Source organism: Acanthochromis polyacanthus, chromosome 2 (assembly GCF_021347895.1).
Source record: "Acanthochromis polyacanthus isolate Apoly-LR-REF ecotype Palm Island chromosome 2, KAUST_Apoly_ChrSc, whole genome shotgun sequence".
Lineage (NCBI taxonomy): Eukaryota > Metazoa > Chordata > Actinopteri > Pomacentridae > Acanthochromis > Acanthochromis polyacanthus.
The window spans coordinates 23,070,863-23,092,801 of NC_067114.1; the positions used below are offsets into that span (position 1 = coordinate 23,070,863).

Below are 21,939 nucleotides of genomic sequence, written 5' to 3' on the forward strand. Positions count from 1 at the left end.
TCTGAACAAAGTAGTTAACATGGTCATTGTGACCAGGTTACTTAAATATAATTGCTGACCTACAAATAGTACACAATCTTAAATACTTCTTCTTCATTTTACATGACAACAGCAACTTCATTTTCTTAATATATCCAGGTTTACATGAAAAAATGACAGATGTTTGATATGAAAATACATATCATTTGACAACTACAGAAAGAGTCAACAAATCTTGTATGAGTCTCTCCATCTCACCCTTGGTCCTTCCTTTTTTTCTCCAGGTTTCCGGCAGCACGGCGGGCTCCCCGGCCAGCTCCTCTGCCCCGTCCACCTCATCACGCCAGTACACGCGGCAACGCATCACTCGCGTCAACCTCAGGGACTTAATTTTCTACATGGAGCAGGAGAGAGAGACCGCCCACTCCCTCCTCCTTTACCGTGCCCTGCTCAAGTAGCCTCTGCTCCGCTCAGCGCCCACCTCAACCTCCTCCTCCTCCTCTTTCCCAGCCACGTGCCTTCAGATCAGGTCTAATGTTTCAGCTCGGTGTCTCCATATGTACTGTAGTGATGTTTGATGTAGCTTTTAATAACAAGAGAGACAGAGAGAGATAGGGGAAAAAAAAACAAGACAAAAAATAAAACTGTTGTTCCATGTCTTCTCCGTTTAGCTTCGCGGTGTGTAGTTAGATCATTCAGTTTAAAGGCCATATCATATTCTTTTGTTGAAGTTGGATTTGTTCGAGGAACAATGTGTTTATGCCACAGCACTTGACCCAGAACTTGCTCCGTGTATCCTGGGTAGATATTTATTGGCAGAAGCTTCAATGAACAACCCAAAAATAGGCATTACTTTGGCTAAGATAATTATGTCCACACCTTGATGCAGCCGACAGTATTCTTCATGAGCTATTTGTCATAGTTCAATGAATGTAGTCCAGCTGAACTTGATAATCTTTGCAGATTTCTAGACCAACACGTCAGTTTGAAATATTCAGATTCCAAATATCAGCATTGTGTTCAAATTTCTTCATTGTACGTGTAAATAGTTCTTTTTGAATTATTTGACAGCATGTATATTTTTATCACATGTAAGCTTTGTAAGAAAAAGGAATAATCCATGTGTCAATATTAAGAAACCTGATGTTTTGTAAAACCGTGTGCTTTGAAAGAGTCAAATTTAGACAGTTTATTCTGTAGAGTATTGTTATGAGGCAGACTCCTCCTGACCCTTCTGCAGAGCTCATTTAACACAACCACGGTCCGCACTATGTGACACTAGCTTCCAATAGGTCACCCTCGTTGAGTGAGTCATTTTTTACTCTTTTTTTTTCACCACACAAAATGTGAACATTGTTTTTATAACTAGTTGTAACTTGTGTCCTACAGTATAATGCCAGTTTTAGAAGGTAAGTTTTGGTGATGTTCTAGGTGGGTTGGTGTCTGGGGAGAAAGAAAACAGACATTCCTTTATCTCTCACTCTCATTCTACCATCTGCACATTACTGAAGTTAGAAAAAAAACACATTTCAACTGTTCTCAAGGGGGCCCCTGGAGCAACAACACTACCATCACCACCCACACTTTGATAAGGACTGAATGACAAAGGTAATCCATGAAGCGTTTTAGTGCGCAGCACTTCTGCTTGTTTGTATTTTGATTCAAAATTAAACATCACAGCTGTAAAGTCATGTTTAACTGTGGAAGGAAACGGTTCAATGATTCCAGCCTAAAACTGATCCCACTTTGTTTTGTCTCTCTTTGTATTGCCAACTGAAGAGAGCTATGGGACAAAACACCTGCTTTTTATATGTCGTCTTGCTTTTTCGCCTTGTCATTTTTTTATTTTATTTTTTTAAATCCTTATTGTATTATGTAAAATTGTCCATTCTGGGTTTTTGTTTGTTTTTTTTCTATTTAACTAAATATCTTGGCCTCTATGCAGCTTTTCTTGTCATATTGAAATTTATTTAAATATGGGTGACAGTTGAAACAGTTGTTGTGCATTGTACATTTTGACAGCACTTTTTTTTAATCTATTTTATCTGACAACTAAAAGCTGTTACTGTATTATAGCAAAGAAATTACTCTTTTAAGTAGTAAATGGTATTGCCAGTTACTGTCAAAAGACAATTATTTTTAACAATTAATATATTTGTTTTTTTTGTTTGTTTTTTTTAGATTGGCTTTTATGCTTAACACATTTTCATGAACTTTATCTCCAAAATACCATGTTTTAAAAACAAGCACAACAATACCTATTGTGGTTCTTTCAGATGATTTTATTAATGATTTCTATGGTTTCTGGTAGTTTCACAGGAGGACATTTCTACTACTACTACTACTACTACAGCAGCTTTTTAGCCAAAATATTAGGACAGTATTCCTGATGTAAACAGATGGGGAAATAACATTTCAATGTAAGGATGATTTGTAAATATTGTTTACAAAACTATGTGTTTATTAGAACCACGTTATTTTTGGTAAACTCTTGTACATATCTTGAAAATTTCCTGTTTGTGTGAAAAAAACAATACTTATGTATTTGTACCTATTTTGTAAAGGAATAAATAAGCTGTTTACTAAACTAAACAGATGCTGATTTTGTCCGCTTCTTCTTTCATTTTACCCTCACAGCCACACTTTAAAATGTCTGGGAATAGAAGTCTTAACAGGAATTTAAAAAAATGTAAATTGGAGTCTAAAATGACTTACTATCCAAGCATCTTGCTTCCTCCTGTTACTCCTTTACTCTTTAAAGGGAAAGCTAAGGCATGTTATGTTTTTGCAAGACATTTTTTTTATGCCAAAGTCAACTGCTAATTCAGCCTGCTTCATTTCCATTTCTAACATTGCACATGCTAAGAACAAACTGAGCCAAGCGCTGCTGCTCAACTATGAAAAGTCCCCCTAGGTTTCTGCTGCTAATTAAGCAGAAGCATTTTTGAAAAGACCAAACCGTTTAACTCAGTGCAAAATATTGGGGTTTGGGAGCGTATTGGTTTCTTTCAAGATCTCGGCCTATGCTTTAGTCCCTCTGGAGCTGTAGATTGCTGATCTGGATTCAGCCCTGAAGATGACCTTCCCCCTTTAAGAAAATGAACACGCCACACACACACACACACACACACACACACACAGGCTCGAGTAAAGCAGGCTGATGAGATTTATCAGGTTTCATCAGTTCAATTAGAGGACACAGAGTTCAACGTGTTGAACACAGCAAGCACGTACATATTTATATGTGCAACCAATCCTTGTGTTCTTCTTTATCAGATGGTATTGGAACAACATAAGAGCAAAGAGACACATGTCAGATATACAGTACATCCTTTTATTATCGCAAATATGCAAGAAAAGTCAAATGGAGACACTGTAAATGAACACATGCCCTTTAATACCACAGTCTAATTGTTTTAAACACTTTAAATAATATACATTTGCACCTTATTATACCCTTTGAAATGTTCTAATCCATATGTACACAATGTAATGCTTTGAATTCTTTTCATTCTTTTTATGAAGAGGACTAAAAGGTCTCTTAAAAACATGGGGGTCCCAGAAAACCCAGAGTCCTGATAAATCAATATACAATAACTGTACAACTGACCCGCCTCAGAAGTGGAGTGAATGCCATGTGGACTGGCTGAACACTGACCAGTACTTCATGTGAAAGGGTGACATGTGTGAACATGTCTGTGGAGTTTCCAGTCCCATCAAGTTTGTCTAGCTCTGTAGGTAACCTGCCATTTATATCCTCAATCAAAAGTGGCATCTCAGTTTATTGCAGTCAGAGAAACTCATGTGTGGATTTGTTGTTCATTTTTCTCATTTTGTTTGCAAGTTGGAAAGACCTTTTTTTTCCTTACTTTTTTTAAATTTTTTTTTTAGAAATGCATGACCCCTTAGCTTTCAAAAGTTGTCAGAAGCGCATTTTATGATTTCAAGATGCCACGTCAGTGAGAAAAATATGCCTTCTCTCCTTTCCTCCCTGAAAAATGTAATGCTTGTAGGTGTGGCTTTACGGAACACTGATCATTTTCCGCAAGAAAAAAGTCAGATGAGCTTCCAGCCCCTAACATCAAGTGGATCAAAGATTGTTGGGATCAGCAGCAGAGTGAAGTCGCCTCTCTGCGCAGTAGAGTATGTTCTGAGTGTTTTGACTCATCAGTTTGTTTGGTTTGTTGTGGTGTGGTCCAGTGAGCTATGGCGTAGGAGGGCATTTTGAAAATGGGGCATGGGGGGATGACACAGCAGCAGGGGGTGCAACCCGAGTTTCTACTGGCACCACTGAGCTGGGAGCCTTCAGGGAGGTGGAGGGGGGTGAGGAGCGCTGTGAAAAGCCCAACATGCCTCGGCACATAAAAGGCCTGGTTGACCATTCCCTTTGAGGCGACTGGATGCAAAGGCGCAGGCCACTGGCAGGTCAGAACAAAGGCGGGCTTGATTGTGAGAAAGACCCCCAGGGAAGACTGCGCTGGACACCAAGCCCATCTCTATCCACTCACTTTCCTTGTGTAATCAGATAGAGCAGATACCGTATTAGGACAACATAGTCAGAACAGCTACCGCCCATTTTTAATGGACGACTAAAAACCTCCCCAGTTAACTCAAACAACTGCCAGCACCCACAAACATCAGAATGGGCTTCACTGTGTTTTTGTTTTTTTTTCTTTTCTCAGTCTTTTGGAATGGAAGAAACAGCATCTGTAAGTTACACACAAATATAAAGCATGAAAACTTGGCCTTTCTTGTTTCTGTCTTTGATCCAGAAATGTTGAGAATAAGACCAAAAGAATGAGAGCAGGATAGAGTAAATGCCGCCCACTCGCCTCTTTGTGAATAACATGCTGATGCTGGGAGTACAGTTCACTTTGGGTTCTGCCATACATACATGTAAAGAACCGCTGAAATAATCTTGGCTTAGAAGTGACAATATTGAAACAGGGACTGTGTCTCAAGCTCGGTCTGAAGGTACTGAGAGCTATTCTCAACCAAACTGTCAAGACTGGAGGCCTCAAGGATCAAGTGTTGGTACCCCTTCATACAGTTCTGAATAATACATTGTGTCTTCTTTAGCTATAAACTGCAAAAAGAACCTCTTTATATTTGTACAATCAACAACATAGGCACCTTGTCTACTTTGGTACCTGGAGTGTATTGTTCTGCTGGAAGTTTTTTTTTTTCCTGTTTTGAATATTTTCATGTCACAGTTAAAACATGGGAAGATAAACAGCTTGACTTGGCACTGATCACTGGATTCAAACAAGCGTTTAGAGGGAACAGGGCTCTGTAGGAACTGTTTAAGTGCAAAGAAACATTAAGCATTTAAAGTACATCTCTTGCTGATCACGAGACATACTGGTAAACGTCAGCTCTCCTCGTTGGTCCTCAACTCCTTAACATTCTACCTCAAAACTGCAATACACTTAGTGCTTGTGCAATTTTGACCTGGATTTCAAATTTACAAACGTTCTTAAACTTGTGCTAAATACGAACAAATGTTTTGTGCTCCTGTGAGAGAATCCGATCAGAGACCCGAGATATGTTTTAGAGCTAATAAGCAGAAATTCTAGAGCACTTTTTTGTGTGTGCTACACATTTAACTATAAACAATGTCAAAATACCCAGGTTTTCTTCCATTCCCGTTCGAACAATGAGACTTTTTCCGGCTCTGAATGCATTGCCAGTCAGATCGCTTTAGCCACATAGCCTGCAGACATCTGAGTTTCTGCAGCTACTGCCAAGAAACGCTCCCTCACAAGCTCTCAAAGCCTAATGAATTTCAATGTTCATACATCCTTCATATTGGAGAAAGGAAAAAGAGACATTAAAAATAATCCTATTAATAATAATTGTTTACACCATGTCATGATAAGAACAGCAAAAGGAGCAAGAAGAACATACTTTAGAAACAACAATGAAAAATTGTAATAAACAATCAGTTTGGCAAATGATGCTGTGTTCGGTGAGGCCCCGGCATCTCTAATCAGGCCTGTATGGGGGAGGATCATGGGGTCTTGGGCCTTTTGGGGGACTCACAAGATTGGATTATGTCCTCTCGTTGTCATCTGTAAAACATCTTATCTGCCAAAGCTTCCTTGTCCCTCAGCAGGCCACATTTGTCACCAGTCAGACAAGACGTGGGCCTCACAGACACGCAACTGGATGATAGACTGCTGAAAGAGGAGTAGAGGGGAGGGGTGTGTGTATGTTGGAGGGTGGATCGGGGTTGAAGGAGGGGGAAGTTGGGTCCCTCCTAGAGTTTTTTTCCTAAGAAGGTAAGGGAAAAATCAACCAGTCACTGTGCTAAAATGTCGAGCTGTGCGCTGCTGTTGTGTCCATTTGTCGCTGTCGTCGTCGTTTTTCATCACCGTCCCAGATTCTTTGGGTGTTATTTAACATAATCAAAAACTTTTGTTGCTGATGCTTTTTTTCCTTTGTTTGGTTCTACATTCCCCTTTGAGTTCTGCAGAGCTGGCGAGGTTAACAAGCCTCTGCTAATACTTAGGTATGTTGGGGGGGTGGGGGGGGGGGTGGTTGTGGTCCTGCGAGGGCAGTGAAGAGGAGTGGGGGGACGGGTGTGGGCGGGGTGGGGTGGTGTGAGAGGATGGAGGGAGTGCAGGGTGGGGAGGAGGTGGGGGTGAGTCGGCTGTCCCTCTCCCAGAATGCTCTAGTCCAGGGGTTCCTGTTTTATCCTGATGGGCGTGTTGATGGAGAGACTCCGCCGGTCCTCGCGACACAACACGTACTCGCTGAACTGAGACGAGTCCACGCCGCCTCCACATGATGCCGCCACGCTGAAGCCTTTCTGGAAAAGACGCTCCAGAACCTGAAGGGAGGACAGAAGAAGTGGAGGCATTAAAAGCAAGAAAATAATTAATTTCTTACAGATAAAGATGCAGGTTTCTGATGTTCTACTTGTCCAAGGACAAGTTCAACATTTTCAGGAATATGCTTAGCCAAATTAAATGTTAAGACTGATGGCATTCATACGTCTTCATATTAAAAACGATGCTACCAACAACCATTTAGGCTATCTGAACTATGTGTTTATTTAATATCCATGTAGAACTATATAATAACATAAGCTAAATGTAGTGATGGCAATTAATAATCAGAAGGTGGAACTGGTGTGAACTTGCTGTCATTGGATTGTTTTTTAAGTCCCATCCAGCAGCTGGCTAGCTTAGCTGAGCATTCGGACCAGAAAGAGAGGGAAACAGCAGGTCTGGGTCTATCTAAAAATCACAAGTTTCACCTCCCATCACCTGTCAAGTTCACAACATTCTTAATCTTTCTGTAAAAGCCTAATCAAGATGAAGAGTCTCTTCTACAGCAGCATCCTAGCCATGACAGGATGCTGCATAATTTAACAGCACTCAGAAGTAATTCAGGGGACCTATTCCCACCACTTAATTAAATGCATGGTTGACAGATAAAAAATGATAATTTACTGATTTAGAGAAAACTTTTCAGTTGCAAACGTTATTTTGATGGGTTGGGATGACATAACAGTGTGTGTAACTGCATCAACCTAAAAAGGTGTGCACTCGGATTTATGCATTTACGCAGTAGTTGATTTAAAACTGAATTCAAGTTGAGATAATTTTAAAAATTGGCTTGATAACTACATTTTTCTTCACCTTCAGGTCAGGATTTCTAGTCCCCTTCTCTGCCTACTAAACACCAGAGCAACTTATTTTCTTAATTTGCTAACTCTTGTGTTCATAATTATGGTATTTGAGTGCATAACGCTGGGAGGGAAAAAATGTAAACAATGTGGAAATACTTGTTGGAACCACCTAATCTGTACAAGTAATCAGCTTGTATTTATGCTACCAATCATTACCTGAGTGGCAATTTAAAAATATGTTTGACTGTACAGGAAACTAAATGTTGTGGGGTTTTTTTATAGGACAAATTTTTTGTAGAAGTTGTCATACCTAGAAAAGATTGCATTAATGCTTTGTGTTGATGCAAAACATTATTTTTCAGAGCAAGGTAACACATTCACATACATGTGAGTATTGAAATATGGTTTACATGCAGATAAAGAGTGTGTCGCAATATCATATCACAAAAATATACGCTAAAAGTGTGAGAACAAACTCAGCTGTAAGCTCATAAGTTTATTTATGTTTCTCATCTGTTTATAATCAATTCCGTTTTTGTGTACTAATTTTCATAAAAACAAAATACTTGGAAAAAACATTAAAGCTGACATGTGTGCTAAATAAGTAAGGTCACAATAGAGACTCCCTTATGAGGAGCAGAGTTCCAGTCTGAAGAAGCTCCTTTGTCCAAGTCTGGAATGTAGATTTAGTGATTTTTATGTAGCCGAGAAGTCAACAGATCAAACTTGTTGAACCATTTCAAATGAGCTGATGAAAAAAGAGTTCATTGTCACACTATGAATTTGCTGTCAAGCTTGTGCTTCCCTTTGAGAGACATGCTGGACAAATTCTCAGACTTTAGGGAACAGATCACAGGAATAAATCCTGGAAGTTCGGACTATAACTGTGCATACTTTTTGATGGGTATAGTCACGTAGATACGAAGGAAGGAGATGAAGAATAATTTCATAAATAGGAACATGCCAGTGACTGAGGCTATGAGTGAACAAGGCCGATCATCCAACTCGATCATATAATGTGCATTACTGGTTTACAGATTTTAGATTTGTAATAAACCTCAGTGCTCCACGGCAAACCGCATCTACTGTATGTAAGCATTACAAGGAGGTATGCAAACATGTTTTATTATTCCAGCGCAGGCTGTAAAGGACTCTTTTGGATTTAAAAGACAGCCAAGATTTGATTCTGAACTAAAAACCTAATTTTAAATTTCCATTTTTTTAACCAACTGCTGGATGTGAGGTGTAAGAGAAATAGTATCATCAAATACAGTCCTGCAAAGTGGTGATACAAGGATTGTTTCGTGGTCTTAATAGTGCGTGTGTAAGCATCACGATCAAAGCCACTAAACAATTAACAAGTTTCTTTAATCTGCACTAAAACCAAAGTATAAAAACACCAAATCCACATTTTACAGGCCATTAAATGGTGTTCTGAAGAATGTCTTGGTCAGGACCGGCTGCCAAGTCATCACCAGAGATTCCAGGAATTTAGTGAGCCAATAACTAGTTTGGCACATAACCAACTGTAAAACAGCGACCTGTTGATTTTAGGCTTTGCTTTTTGTCCTAACGAAAGACACTAAATACGACATGTTAATTACCAACCACTACATATGCTGACAAGTGGAGTTTGGTACCTTTTGACAGAGCCAGACCTGCTGCTTCACCCTGTTTCCACTCTTTGTGATAACGTTTTCTAGCTGGTCATAGATCAGTATTAAGCTAATACATGAGAGGGGTATTGCTCTTATTAACAGGCTCTCAGCAAGTAAACAAATGCTTTCCACCTACATTTTAGCACACCTTTTAAAGTTTATATATATATTGAATCATTTATAACCTTATTTCAGAGTCAGACCACAACCAGGCCTTTCCTCCATAAAAAATAATGATGACCTGCTTTAGTGATATCTCATCAGAAATTTGAATGCCACCATGTATTTTCACTAAATGATCAACATCAGCCCACACAAGTACGTATCACTTTGCGATCCATGCATTCGCCGAACATCAACCTCAGATCTTCATCAGTCACAACACGCACCATGTGTCATTAACCCTCCTTCTCCCCAATCACACACGGTGATGGGATAAAACCAGAGGGCACTCCGACATCACACCACCTCTGCAATATTCATGCCGCTTGTGCTGGATTGGCTACTGAACTGAGGGCATGAGCTCAAAGGGATGAGGAGAGCCGAGTGTGAGTGAGGTGTGTTAAGGGGCTGAGTGGAGCTCAGTGTGGTGATTACTGGAGCTCCTAATTTGAGTAATGAGGCTGGGGTGAGAGGAGAAGTGAGGTCCGTGAGCGAAAGAGAGAGCGACGTGTGGGGAATGAGGATGGCGAGTTATGGGGGATCTGTGCGAGGAGAAAGTGTTGGAGCTGCAGGGGGAGAACGGGAGATGGGGATGCATGTTAGCCCTCCAGTGTGGGCATTGATACATACACAAGTCCAAATAGAGATACGCTCAGACACAAACACGTGAACTCCAGCATCACTTTTCTCTCCTCATCTGTTGTAATCCATGTGGGATGTTGTTTCTTTTGGAGGGGGTATATATCTAAATCCCAGTGAGAGGAGTGCTGCGTATTTACTTATTCCCCTTTCCTTTTAATGGAGTGTGCAGTGCATGGAAATGAAAGGTCTCGCTGAGGGCTAACCCTTGCTACAGATACAGAGCCTGAGAAGTTCAGGCAAATAGAATGGTTTCTTCAGACGCCTATACACACACGAACGCACACAGACACACACACCGACATGTACACTCATGGTGAAGGATGATCTCTCTAATTACGGGAGCTGGAGCCCCATCGGATGGCTAAAGTGGGGTGTTTAGGCGTCCAAGTTGAAGGGCTGCAGCCTCCCCTGACTGGGGATTAGCACAATACAGACGAGCAGATGAACCACACACATAAACACACGGAGATGTCATGAAACATGTGCAACATTACAAACTTTCATATGCAAAACGCAAGAAATGCACGCAAACTTGTTGAGCAGGCCTGACACCCCCTCACACCCGTTCCCTTCCTGATTAAAACTTGAATGTGGGCCGACGTGCGGCTTGTAAGCAGAAAGGACCACTTGGAAAAGTTACCCCTCCTCCCCCTTTTCGTCCTCTGGCCATACGACGACGACAAACTCTGTAATTTGTGAGACAGAAGGGGCGGCAGACAGCTGATGGTGAGGATGGCTAATTAAGAGACCTGCCCAAGCATCAAACACTCCCAAATCCATGACAGTCAACGGAGGAGCCTAACGATTATGGAAATGATATTACATAGTCTTCTTTGATCATTGCATCACATTGCATTTTTCCCCATCATCTCTTAACGCATGTGGGACTCTGTCATGTTCAGCAATGAATTTGGTCACAGAGGAGTATGGCCTGATCAATAAAGATAGTCTGAAAACACTTTTATCATTAATGCATGGCAACACAAAAGACTTAAGGATATTATTATAGATAGTTGTAACTGACTCAAGGATACTGTAATGACTATAAGAGACCATAAAAAAACTTCACGTTCAGTTTGACACAGTGAATTATGTAGCGCCACAGGGGAATAAACAATACACTGAATAATTATGATGTTTCCAAGCAAAAGGTTTCAATGTCCACAGGACAGTGTCCTGAAATCAATCCCTGCTGACAACACAAAGGAATGCACCCTCTTAAAAAGCTGAAACATGTCTGGTTGCTCAGTTTTGCACTACATACTTGTAACTGCAGCCTTTCAGATCTCAGCTAATGTTGTACTTATGCAGATTTCTCTGCTTACTTTCCTGCCACACTTGAGCGAAACCATAACAAAATATTTCAACAGTGGGTTGCATGCGAGCAATCTGATTGGCTAAATTGTCATTCCAGGCATCCACCAAATGGAATTATGTCTAATTAGCAGTCTTTGGGTTTTTTTTCTTTTTCATGTCCACCACTTTGAACTTCAAGACAGCCTTCCCTGCAGTATCGCTGTGACCAAGCTTGAAGTGTGTCACTACTATTCTTGTTTTCAAGTCACAATACAACAGTTCAGAGGACAACCAAAGTTTTTCGGTGTACTACGATTTTAGCACTTCTTTTTGTCTCTGAATAAAATCGTCTCCTCGCCCTCTTCGTCTCAAGTGATCCTCCTGCATTCGACACATAATAAACCATTCTCACAGTTGCAGGGTCGACATGGTTGCAAAGGGACCTTCCCCTCCAACGCATAAACCGTTCAGCATCTAACCATCTCACCGAACTGCCACTCAACTTGGGTTTGTTTAGGGGATGAGGAGGGGATATATGAGCCTCACTCCTCTAACCTCCCAGCGTTGCAGCAAAGATGGCGAGGCAGGAATCAAAGTGGATGAGTCTCAGGGCTGGAAACCGGAGCACGATGCAATATTGATGGCCACCAGAGTGAACAGACTCACTCAGAACACCTCTCAGGAGGAGCTGCAAGACACTTGCTTCTCATGGCACAGGGCTCACAGCTGAATGACATATGACACTGTAGCATGTAATGGGCGCTGCACCCAGGGGGTCCCTTTTGTTTAACTATGCACAGTCTTTAATATGTGACAAGCAACGCTAACTGCAGTCTCTGCGTTGCATCCTCTGCTTATCACAAGCATCTGGCATAAAACAGCCGTGAAGCTCCAACTCTTTCTAATTCCCTGAGCCATCTGCCGGCTCTTTTAGGAGTCACAAAAACACTTTGGCAGTGCAACATAGAAATGGTCGTATCGCTGCGTCTGAGCTCACCATTGCAAATAAATGCCATAAAGTGTCTTTAAGTGTCATGATTCACACAGGATTTCAGTTCAGGTGACCCTGACAGTGTAAATACACACTGAGCTCGAGAGGGAACAGAGGTGTTCTGGGTCAGGCCGGTTCTCAGAGGGACTGCAAGTAGTTCAGAGTAAAGTGAGCAGACTTTTACACAAGAGTATCCCACTTCACCTGACTCCATCAGTTACCTTTTCTTATATCATCATGGCATTTACTCATGTCCTGTGCTAAATCGCACATTTAAAGTATCTTACATTTCACACCACTTCACATTTTTACTACATTTAAAAAAAACTGGTATAAAGTAGAAACCAGATTGCAAATTAAATAACTTCAGAGTGTATGAAATTGTCATCCCCGACAACATTAAAATATTACTTCCATGGTAATCCATCAGAAATATAAATCCAATAATATATTTTTATTATTTTTTGTATTTGATCAGATCATTTTGGTAATATATTTTTAATAATAAATGACAGACATACTCATGCTCATGCTTATTATTATCATGAGTATGAGCATAATTTTAAATAAAGAATTTTACTTTGTGATTAAAAATACTCATGGTGTAGTATAGGCACTTTTTTCTAAGTAAAGCATATAAATATCTCTTCTGTCGCTGCTGTTAGGTTTACACAATAAAACACGCATGAAAAGCCGCTACCTGAAATACAACAAATAAAAGAGATTTGTGTAATTATGTGGCACTTTGCTTCTAAGCTCAATTTTATATCAAGCTTATTAATTTTGATTAAACTTTGCAAAAACTTGTGAGTCGTCTGATCAGTTCTCTTTCTGTGAATTTTCTTGTTTCTGGCCACTTTTGGAAAGAACCGTCTCACTACCTAGCCAGGCTGTATCCAACACAGACCATGAACCATTTCTTTAAAAAAAAAAAAAAAAAAAAAAGACTTCACTGTAACCTGCTGCCGAAGCTGTCAACAGGCACAATTGTCCAGTTTCTATCCTCCCCACAGTGCACATTAATCTGCCTCCTCTCAAGCCTGATGTTGTGTTGTGCCCACAGAGCCACTCAGGCGGTATGGGAGACCCCAAACCGCTGCAGCGTTAATGTCTGCCACTCAGGCCACTGAGGAGCACAGCTGAGGTGTTTGTGTGGCCTTGTCTGCTCTGATGAGCTGTGCTTTCTCTTTATACCCAGTGCAGGATTGATGGAGTGGCAGTGTGACATGTAAGAGAGTGTTGCGACGTGTTGCGTTCCCTGCCTGGGCAGCGAGGGGGACAGGGGGCCCGTCTCCACGACTGCCTCCGCTGTCACATTGATGAAGGACGGATTGGCTCTGCAGTGATCTGAGTGCTTCATCATGGTGATGTATGGAGCAGCAGGCCCGGCTCCTGCGCTGGGACGCGTGTGTGTGTGTACACCTCCGTGGCTCTTTGGCTAAATGTTTTCCCTCTGTTCAATGCCTTTGCTGCTTTCTGTGTCTCACCGCTGGATCTACATCACAGCGCAGGTGGTTTGCATTAATCCCAGAAATTCCATTCATGACTTCATGGAGAATCACTTGCCAAGGTGGAGCTGTTTATCCTCACTCTCACATTTAAATAAACAAGACAAAAAAACTAAAGAAGGGGCTAAATTTACAGCACACAATGTGACATTGTTTGACTTTCCATCCAATATATTCTCTCTTTGTAGATTAAAGTTAGCATTGTTAAATTTCTGACTTGAAGGTGATATAATGGTATTTACGCAATTTTAAAAGCAAAAAAAGAGGCTCATTTAAAAGCTTAAAATGTCACTGAGTAAAAGTAAGTAAAATGTTTCACTCTGAAGTAAACAGTTTTCTGACCTTATGATTGTTATTTGAATAAAAACTAAATAATGAACTGATAAAAAAACAGGCTGCCATGCGAAAATATTGAGAAACGTCAAGTTATGCTATTGTGACCAAAGCATCAAAAGGTCGAGCAGTTTCCAGCCTGAGGCAGGACAGCAACAGTGCATTAGCTTCATTAAAATCTCTATGCCACTGGCGTATTCTAGCATTTAAATCATGTCAGGTTTCCATCTCTTTCCTGTCAAGAGCTCTTCAAAAGCCAGACCAGTCAAACAGTAAATAGGTTTCAGACAGCACTGCATCTCCATAAACATCCCTCCCCATACACGCATTTTCTCCCTGGGCAGGGTGTGGTAGCGTGTGTGTTCCTCTGGGTTGGGGTCCAGGCCTGAAATCAGATCAGAGGCTCATTGTCTGGCAGGTAAGTCGAGGATTATTTTCCTAACCTTCTGATACCTTCACGCAACAATGAGAGAGGACAGAATGAGTAAGTTGTTTAGAAAAATCTCCCCTTACACTGAAAAACACCTCCATCTGCTCCTTGTGTCCTCATCTACATCGACTCAATGAGCCGGGCCCCTCCACTGTGCATGCATACAGTATGTGTGTGTGTGTTTGTGCCTCTGATTGTTTTTTTTAGGGGGGAATGTTGCGTATCTGTGTGTCTTAAAGGGGCCGCCACGAGACAAAAAAAAAAAAAAAGAAGACGCCACAACTAGACTTCACAGAGATGGGCCATAATTTGAGACAAGAGGGAGCATCGCTTACAGGGAACCTTGAAGATGCAGCTCTCCTTGTTTTTAGCAGTTTGTCTGAAAAGAGGATTTCAGCTCACCTCGCCTTCAGAGGAGCAGCCCAATAAAAAACCTAAACAATAAAGGCTCCTCTCAGATCGTATTAGTCAGATGTGCTCACATCCCATAACCAGTCTCACTGGTAAACAGAGTGGGAAAATGTTGTGTTAGTTGATGCGGCCAATTAATTATATTGTAAGTCATTTAAAAATCTATAAAAGAAGTATAAACCGGTTTAGGCTGTTTGAGAAATTGTAAGTATGGTATTAAAAAATGCAATACGTGTATTTCAATTGCCTTGAGCGGTGTTATATTGGAGTCTTTTTAAAAAAGGAGCTGTGTCTTAAAAAGGAGTAAAGCGTAAATTATGCATATCATTTTCCCCCCTTTCCATTTCTCTTCTTCATTTTTTCGCAGGAAAACATGGCCGCAGTCCACACGTGCTTTGTCCCACTCGCTCCGCTCTCCTCCCTGGAGGTGGTCTCTCTCTCACACTGGCAGGAAGGAGGTGGAGGTGCCAGAGTGCACTAGCCTGCCTGGGAGAGGCTCTCTCTGGGTGCTGGAGGGGGTGAAGGCTCCTCTATGTGTTGGTTTGTTCATGGCTGTGGGCACTCCAGTGTGTTATATCGAGCCTGTGGTGTGAGACTGTTATGTTTCCCCCCTGTTCTCCCTCTCAGACCTTGCTGGGTAGCACAACTGCAAAACTAGTTTTCTGAAGTTGTTTTTAACATCTTACTGCTTTGCTCCACACCCTGGTCAGCTCTGCTTTAATAAAGGAGACTCTCGGATTATTTTTTAAACAGCTAGCAAACTCATTTGAAAATGGAAAGTATTTGAGATGATAGTTAAAGTCTGAGTAGCAGAATGTAATAAACAGCCAGGCTCAGATAGTCATCATGCCGCATCCACAGGAGTAACTCACGTGTCCAGAGAATGAAACACTCCACACACTCTGTGCACCTGTACACTCTGACTGTTCCTCCAGTGTAGCTATTAGCCCATTTAGTGACAACAAGCTATTATCTCTACTGGGGCAAAATGCAATACAAAGAGCCACAAATCAACAATGCCAGCTGCCTTAAAGCAAACTTCTGCGGTGAAATTACAGCTTCCAGTCACAGAAGAAAATCAGTGTATATACCAGCCTTTATCCTGGCAAATGACATCAAATTAAAGTCCACAGACTGACACGGGACTGAGAAGCTGACCAAGTGAACAGATGCCATCACGTAAAGCAGCTAAGTGGAGCTGCACAGTGGCCATCAAAGCCCTGGTTGTTGTATAAATGGCAGCCAGGTGTTTAAGTGTGTATGAAAGTGTTGAAGGGTGATTGTGAAGAATGACTTGCTTGCTCAGCAAAATCCTTTGCAGGATAGATTAAGGTGTGAAAAAGTGTTGTGCAATCATGTCAACGGTCTCATAGTGACATTTCTCTCAGGAATCTGCATCCTGTGGTTTACCTCAAAGGCAAAATCCAATTTTGCCGGATGCAAAACTGCAATGTTTAGACTTAATGTATACTAAGGTTTTTCTGCATTAGAGGTAATATGCAAACGATAACGTTTTGACGGAGAAAATATTTTTTTCTCTAAAAATACATATTTTGCAAACATTAAACTACATATAGACCTCAACAAAGCTGTTGAGGTAAAAACGCTACTTGTAAAAAGCAGTTTTGCTTGGAGAGCTTTGTGTGATACATGCAGCATATATAAGTGATTCACTGTGTTACAGTCACATCTTGTGATTATTTACAGTTTATAATGTGTTTAGAGATACATTTCAACACTTTATGAGTCTGCTGTGAGTGTTCCACTTAAAGGTACTGGGCACTATTTACAAGAAGTATTCAACCTTTCTGTTAATTGTGTGCGCTAAGCCAAACACCTGCAGCTGACCCTGAATTATGTTCCATTGTTAGCCTTTACTAGATGTTATCCTATTTTTGGTTTGTAGTTAGCAGGGAGGTCATATTTACATCAAAATGCACACCTGCTTTGCCAATTACTCTGTTGCATTTTGCCGCTTTGTAGCAAATGTTTTCACTGTCCAGGATACCAACTGTTCGTGTGTAATTCCCAGTCAAAACCCCTGACTGTCTCTGAGTTTAATTTTATCCCAATAATCTCCACACTCAGGACAACTCTGTGTGCCTAGAGCACAACAAGCCCTTTCCACCTTCAAAGTAGAGAGAGAATGCAGTTTCACCCGCATTCACGACACCACGGTAACAAACTGAATAGCGGCACTGAAATCAACTTTGATTGAGAAAGCAAGTTGTGTTTGCCAAAGATCAGGACTGTCTATTTATGAGTTACTCAAGTTTAATCAACCAAATTTTCACAGAGCCTGATGTTTTATCCCAGTGTGACTTCTGGTTTTGGAAAGAGAGACAAAGATCAAAACTGATCGTTCTTGACAATGTTAAGTATAACGCAGTTGCTATGAGTGCAAATTAAGACTTCTTCAGCTAAGAAAACATGGCTCACCATGTAAAAATTATAAAGCATTAAAATATACTGTTAAGAAAGAAGCCAAGGAAGTGAACATCGGTAACAACAGGCTCCTGATGTCATGAATCTTAATCAAAGCTAATGTTAAGTCAGATTCCTAGATTTTTCAATGCTGGTTTTATTCAGAACAATTAAAATTCACGGTTCAATATAATTTAGAAATAAAGATCTGGGTGATATTTCATTTCCTTAGAAAAATAATAAGCAAGAAAGTTCCCACAACTTATCAATAATGACATTAACAATTATCACCAGAGACAGCTGGATGTTCTGCTGTTATGAGGACATACAATATAACTCAAGTAAATCCAATGGCTGTGTTTTGCATAACCGTGTAGATGAAATAAGACACACCACATGCAGAGGGGGAGGTGGGATCTTCTTATGCAACCACCTGTAACACTACGAAAACAAAGGACAAGCCCTGTGGTGAGTTACCTGGACTGAGTTGAGCCTGCAGTAGCCATTGAGGGGGAAGCGGATGACATGTGTTGGGTCTTGGTTCCAGCCGGCGTTGACTGAGTTACACATAACGTCTCCTGTCTCAGGGAAGATCTCTTCTATGAGGACCTTCTCCCCACTTAGGGCGATCCTCTCACCCAGGTCAGGTGTGACTCGAACCACCAGGCAGTCGCAGGGCTGTGCCATCCGCCGTTGCTCGCGCTCCTGCTTCCAGCGCTCGAGCTCTTTGATCATGGGAGTCAGCTGGTAATAGCGTGCCTCCTCGTAAAGCAGGTGGAAGTCCTGTACGGGCAGATGAACATGGAGATGAGAGCAGTGAGTTTGCATGTGCGTTTCGGTCCTCTTGGCTATATGTGTGACTAACGCACAGTGACTTTTGCTACATTACAGCTCATCACCAAGGTCACAGAGATGAAACTCCACACACATACAGCATTGTGCAACATTAAGATGACAGCAGAGGGTATGTTTGTGAGGAGGGGCCTGATGGTTTGCCCAAAGCAACTAATGATAAAGTGTCCTTGAGCAAGACACTTAACCTCTAATTACTCCAGGAGAGCTGTTCCGTCTGTATCTGCACTTTGACCCTGACCATTTCTTTCAGGAAGCACATTTATATGGAAGCACATGTGTTCCCTTTTTCTTGATTGTTTGTTACAGCAAACTTTTCCTAAGGAGTGCAGAGACTAAGGCTGTGTGTCTCCTGGTTCACACATCCATTGTACTATGGCATAATGACAGCGATGTAGGAGTTGTTTTTTTATACTCCTGGTAAGTTAATCTGGATAAGCATCAGACAAACACCACAAACATAAATGTGAAAATATGACCTTGTATGTACTTGTGAAGTTAAAGATATCTAATGCCCACAGAGCATTTCATTTGTTTCCATGTAATACATCTTCTGGAAAGAAGAACAATAAACCAAGATCAGTGGTGGCCTCCGACCAGCAGGACAACACTCTCAATAAACACAGCATAGCCATGCTGCAGTTCTCCTCCACAGTAGCTCTTGGCAGAGCTGTGCTAGCCTTTAGCATGTTTTAGTGAGCCGACTCCAGAAAGGCCGTCAGTAGGGCTCCAGTGAAGTGGGATGGTGCATTCCTGTGTGCAAGACAGTCAGCAGCAGATTGCCTGACTCTCCCTCCCGGGCAGGGCTTGCTGGGGGCCATTTGCCCCTGTGCTCTTGCCTCTAATTTCCCACAAGACCAGATGGCACCATCATTCACCGCTACCATAGAAAATACAGGGAGGCGGAGGTTCGCTATTGGAGGCAGACGGGAGGTGAGGAAAAGATACGTGCAAGTGAACATGAGGACAATCATCAGCCAAGGAGGTTTTTTAATGTATTCCTCACATGGAGGGAGTTTTATGTTAATGAGGCTTGTGGCCCGATGTTAAGCTCCTATTAGAACAAGATTTAATTAGGTTACACCTAAATGCTGCAAATCTTTCTGCTAAACAATTAGTAATTAATAAATCTGTGCTCCGATTAGTGTTTTGCGGTGACAAAGAATGACAGCTTAATTCATTCTTAGTTTATTAACTGTCACCATTGACAGTCAAAGTTCATTTTTACATGATGCACAGGTTCATCGCTCCAGGCTATAGCTAGTTTTAGTGTATGGACACTGTAAAACCGAAGCAAACATCTGACATCCCATTTGGCTACATATTTAATAGATACAGAGAGCGGATGCTGATTGTGGTGCAGAGGAAAGTCTGAACACCCTTGAAAAGTGAGACAATGTGTGTTTGTGCTGCAAAAACAACATATGTTTCATATAGTCTGCATCATTGGTGGCTGTGGGTGTTGGGTGCCGGGGCTGCCAGGGAGCCCTGATCTAAAAAGAGCTTTTCCCCTTTCCTTCCCCGGACCACTGCTGGGCACAGAAACAGAGCATGGCAGCAAACAGCATATTCATTAACCCTGCTGCCTCTGTCAGACTCTTTAGCCTTGAAAAGCCTCCCTCACTGCTTTACCCCTTCATCTAAACTGTGCCTTCATCTCAGGCGTGTGAACGACACCCAAATACAACTCCATCTGGACGGAGCGTTGACGCAACACATCTTAAGCTGGCGGTCTAATATTTAAGATTTCAGAATGCGAGAGAGGGGGTGGAGGTCCTTTTTTCCCTTTTTTCTCTCCCTTTCTCCCTTTCTTTTTTCTCCTGGCCTTCTTGCTGCAGCTGACAAAACTCATACTGAGACGCTCCCCTTCAGGCAGCTCTCTGTATCAAAGTGTAGCTCCTCATCCTTCACAGGTCTGAAGCCATGGATGGATATGTTTTTTACAGGGGTCTGTCTGCAAGGCACTTTAGTCATCCTGAGCAGCGCAGAAAACAACAGAGTAATCCTAAGCGCTGAGGTGAGGATGAGAGGGAGACAGGGCCAACAGCTCCGTCCTGGCTGCTGAAGCTGCTGCTACTGCTGCCAGCTCTACGAGACAATTCATCCCCCAATCCCATGTCCAGACAGCCCGTTTGAGCTTCAAAATAATGATCCGACCTGATCACCCACCGGCAAGGCAACATTTCAGGGAAGGACAGAGGGAGGGAGAGACAGAGGAAGAGAAGAAGAAGAAGAAAATGATGGAAAATGTCACTATGAGGGAGTCGGAGGACGGATAAAGACCTACCATATGTTTTGGACAAAAAATGACCAAACCCACACAAGTGGAGGTTCACAGGTTGTTGATTAAACAAGTCAGTGAAGAAAAATCCAGCCAACTCTCACACAGCAGCGACAAAAAAATAAAAACGCAAGCTCCTTTCTGTTATTCTTTTTTAAACATTTGATACAAAAAGTACAGAAGAATTGATTTAAAGAGCAATACAAAAGCCTGAATAATCCAACACAGAAACCACTAACTCTTACCGGTTTATAACCATGCCCTCAATATGACTGAGCATTGCTTACACTCTCGTGATTAATTGTCGTTTGAATAATGAGATGAGGGAGGATATTAATAGTGAATATTTTGTTCCACTGATGTAGGCTGAAAAATTTCTTTTCCTATTCTGCTCAGACTTTCACATTGATTTAGCAAAACACACAGCGCCGTGGCTGCCAGCAGCAGAACAGACCCAGCCCTCAGGCGACGGCAAGCCTGATTGTGTTCAGATAAGGACATGCTCAATTCCGCCTCGCACTATTTGCATTTTTTTTTCCCCGGCTTCACGCAAATTGAAAGGTATGCAGATCAACAGAGGCTTATGTGAGGGGATCGTAATGAGTTGAAACAATGAAGTCCAATGCATTCTCTTCAACCGTGGTGCCTGATTGGACTGTCAAGACTTCACAAGAAAACGGGGGGGAAGCATGAATAAGCAGGGTAAAACTAATCGGTACTGACTCAGGCCATCATTTGCCAAAATATGCAGGGCTTTCATGTCATGTTCTGTTGTCTGAGGTTTGGCTCCTGTTCAGACTATCCGTGAGGCCCGGAGAACTTGCCCGTGGCTCTGAGTGGCTTGGCCTCGCCTTGTTACCTTGTAGAGAATGATGAACAAGCGCCAGCCCAGTGAAAAGGTCACGCAAGTTAAGGTGGAGTAGAACTGAAGAGTAGAATACACCTAGGAAGCAGATTCACTGAATAAAAACCTTGAGAAGGAAGGTGCTGAAGGCAGAATATATAATGATTCTGACAAAGCTACATATGGTTGTGCAGGTACTTGTTAAGTGACACGAGCTCGCTAGTAATGCCAAAAATGCACTTTCTCATTATTTTTTACATTACTGACTGTGTGCGGTATGAAAGAGGCCACATATCAACAATCCTGCCAGGAATTATCCGCCAGTTCTGCAGTTTATTCTGGTCCTACGAGGCATTTTTGTGTCCTTCAGCTTGTTGTTTTGACTGTACAGCCGTAACTTTATGGTTTTGGTTCTCTCTCGCCGCTCTTTTGAACGCTGCTCATTTTCAGCAGCAAGTAGCTGTTTTCGCTAAAAAAAGGTTATCAAATAAA

The 21,939-nt window shown here is 41.7% G+C and overlaps 2 protein-coding genes across 6 annotated transcripts in view; one reads left to right on the forward strand and one right to left on the reverse strand.

Moving 5' to 3' along the window:
- Positions 1–2,571, forward strand: part of LOC110953873 (transcription initiation factor TFIID subunit 4-like) — a 98,318-nt gene extending 95,747 nt beyond the window's left edge. For all 3 annotated transcript variants that reach the window (XM_022198112.2, XM_022198273.2, XM_022198197.2), the window contains one exon: positions 264–2,571. In XM_022198112.2, coding sequence (XP_022053804.1) covers positions 264–437 — 174 coding nt within the window. In that variant the 3' untranslated portion in view covers positions 438–2,571. The remainder of the gene's footprint in view (positions 1–263) is intronic.
- A 721-nt stretch (positions 2,572–3,292) lies between these two features.
- Positions 3,293–21,939, reverse strand: part of LOC110954062 (BTB/POZ domain-containing protein kctd15) — a 30,461-nt gene continuing 11,814 nt past the window's right edge. For all 3 annotated transcript variants that reach the window (XM_022198564.2, XM_022198483.2, XM_022198397.2), the window contains 2 exons: positions 17,948–18,253; positions 3,293–6,811 (listed from right to left, as the gene is read on the reverse strand). In XM_022198564.2, coding sequence (XP_022054256.1) covers positions 6,653–6,811; positions 17,948–18,253 — 465 coding nt within the window. In that variant the 3' untranslated portion in view covers positions 3,293–6,652. The remainder of the gene's footprint in view (positions 6,812–17,947; positions 18,254–21,939) is intronic.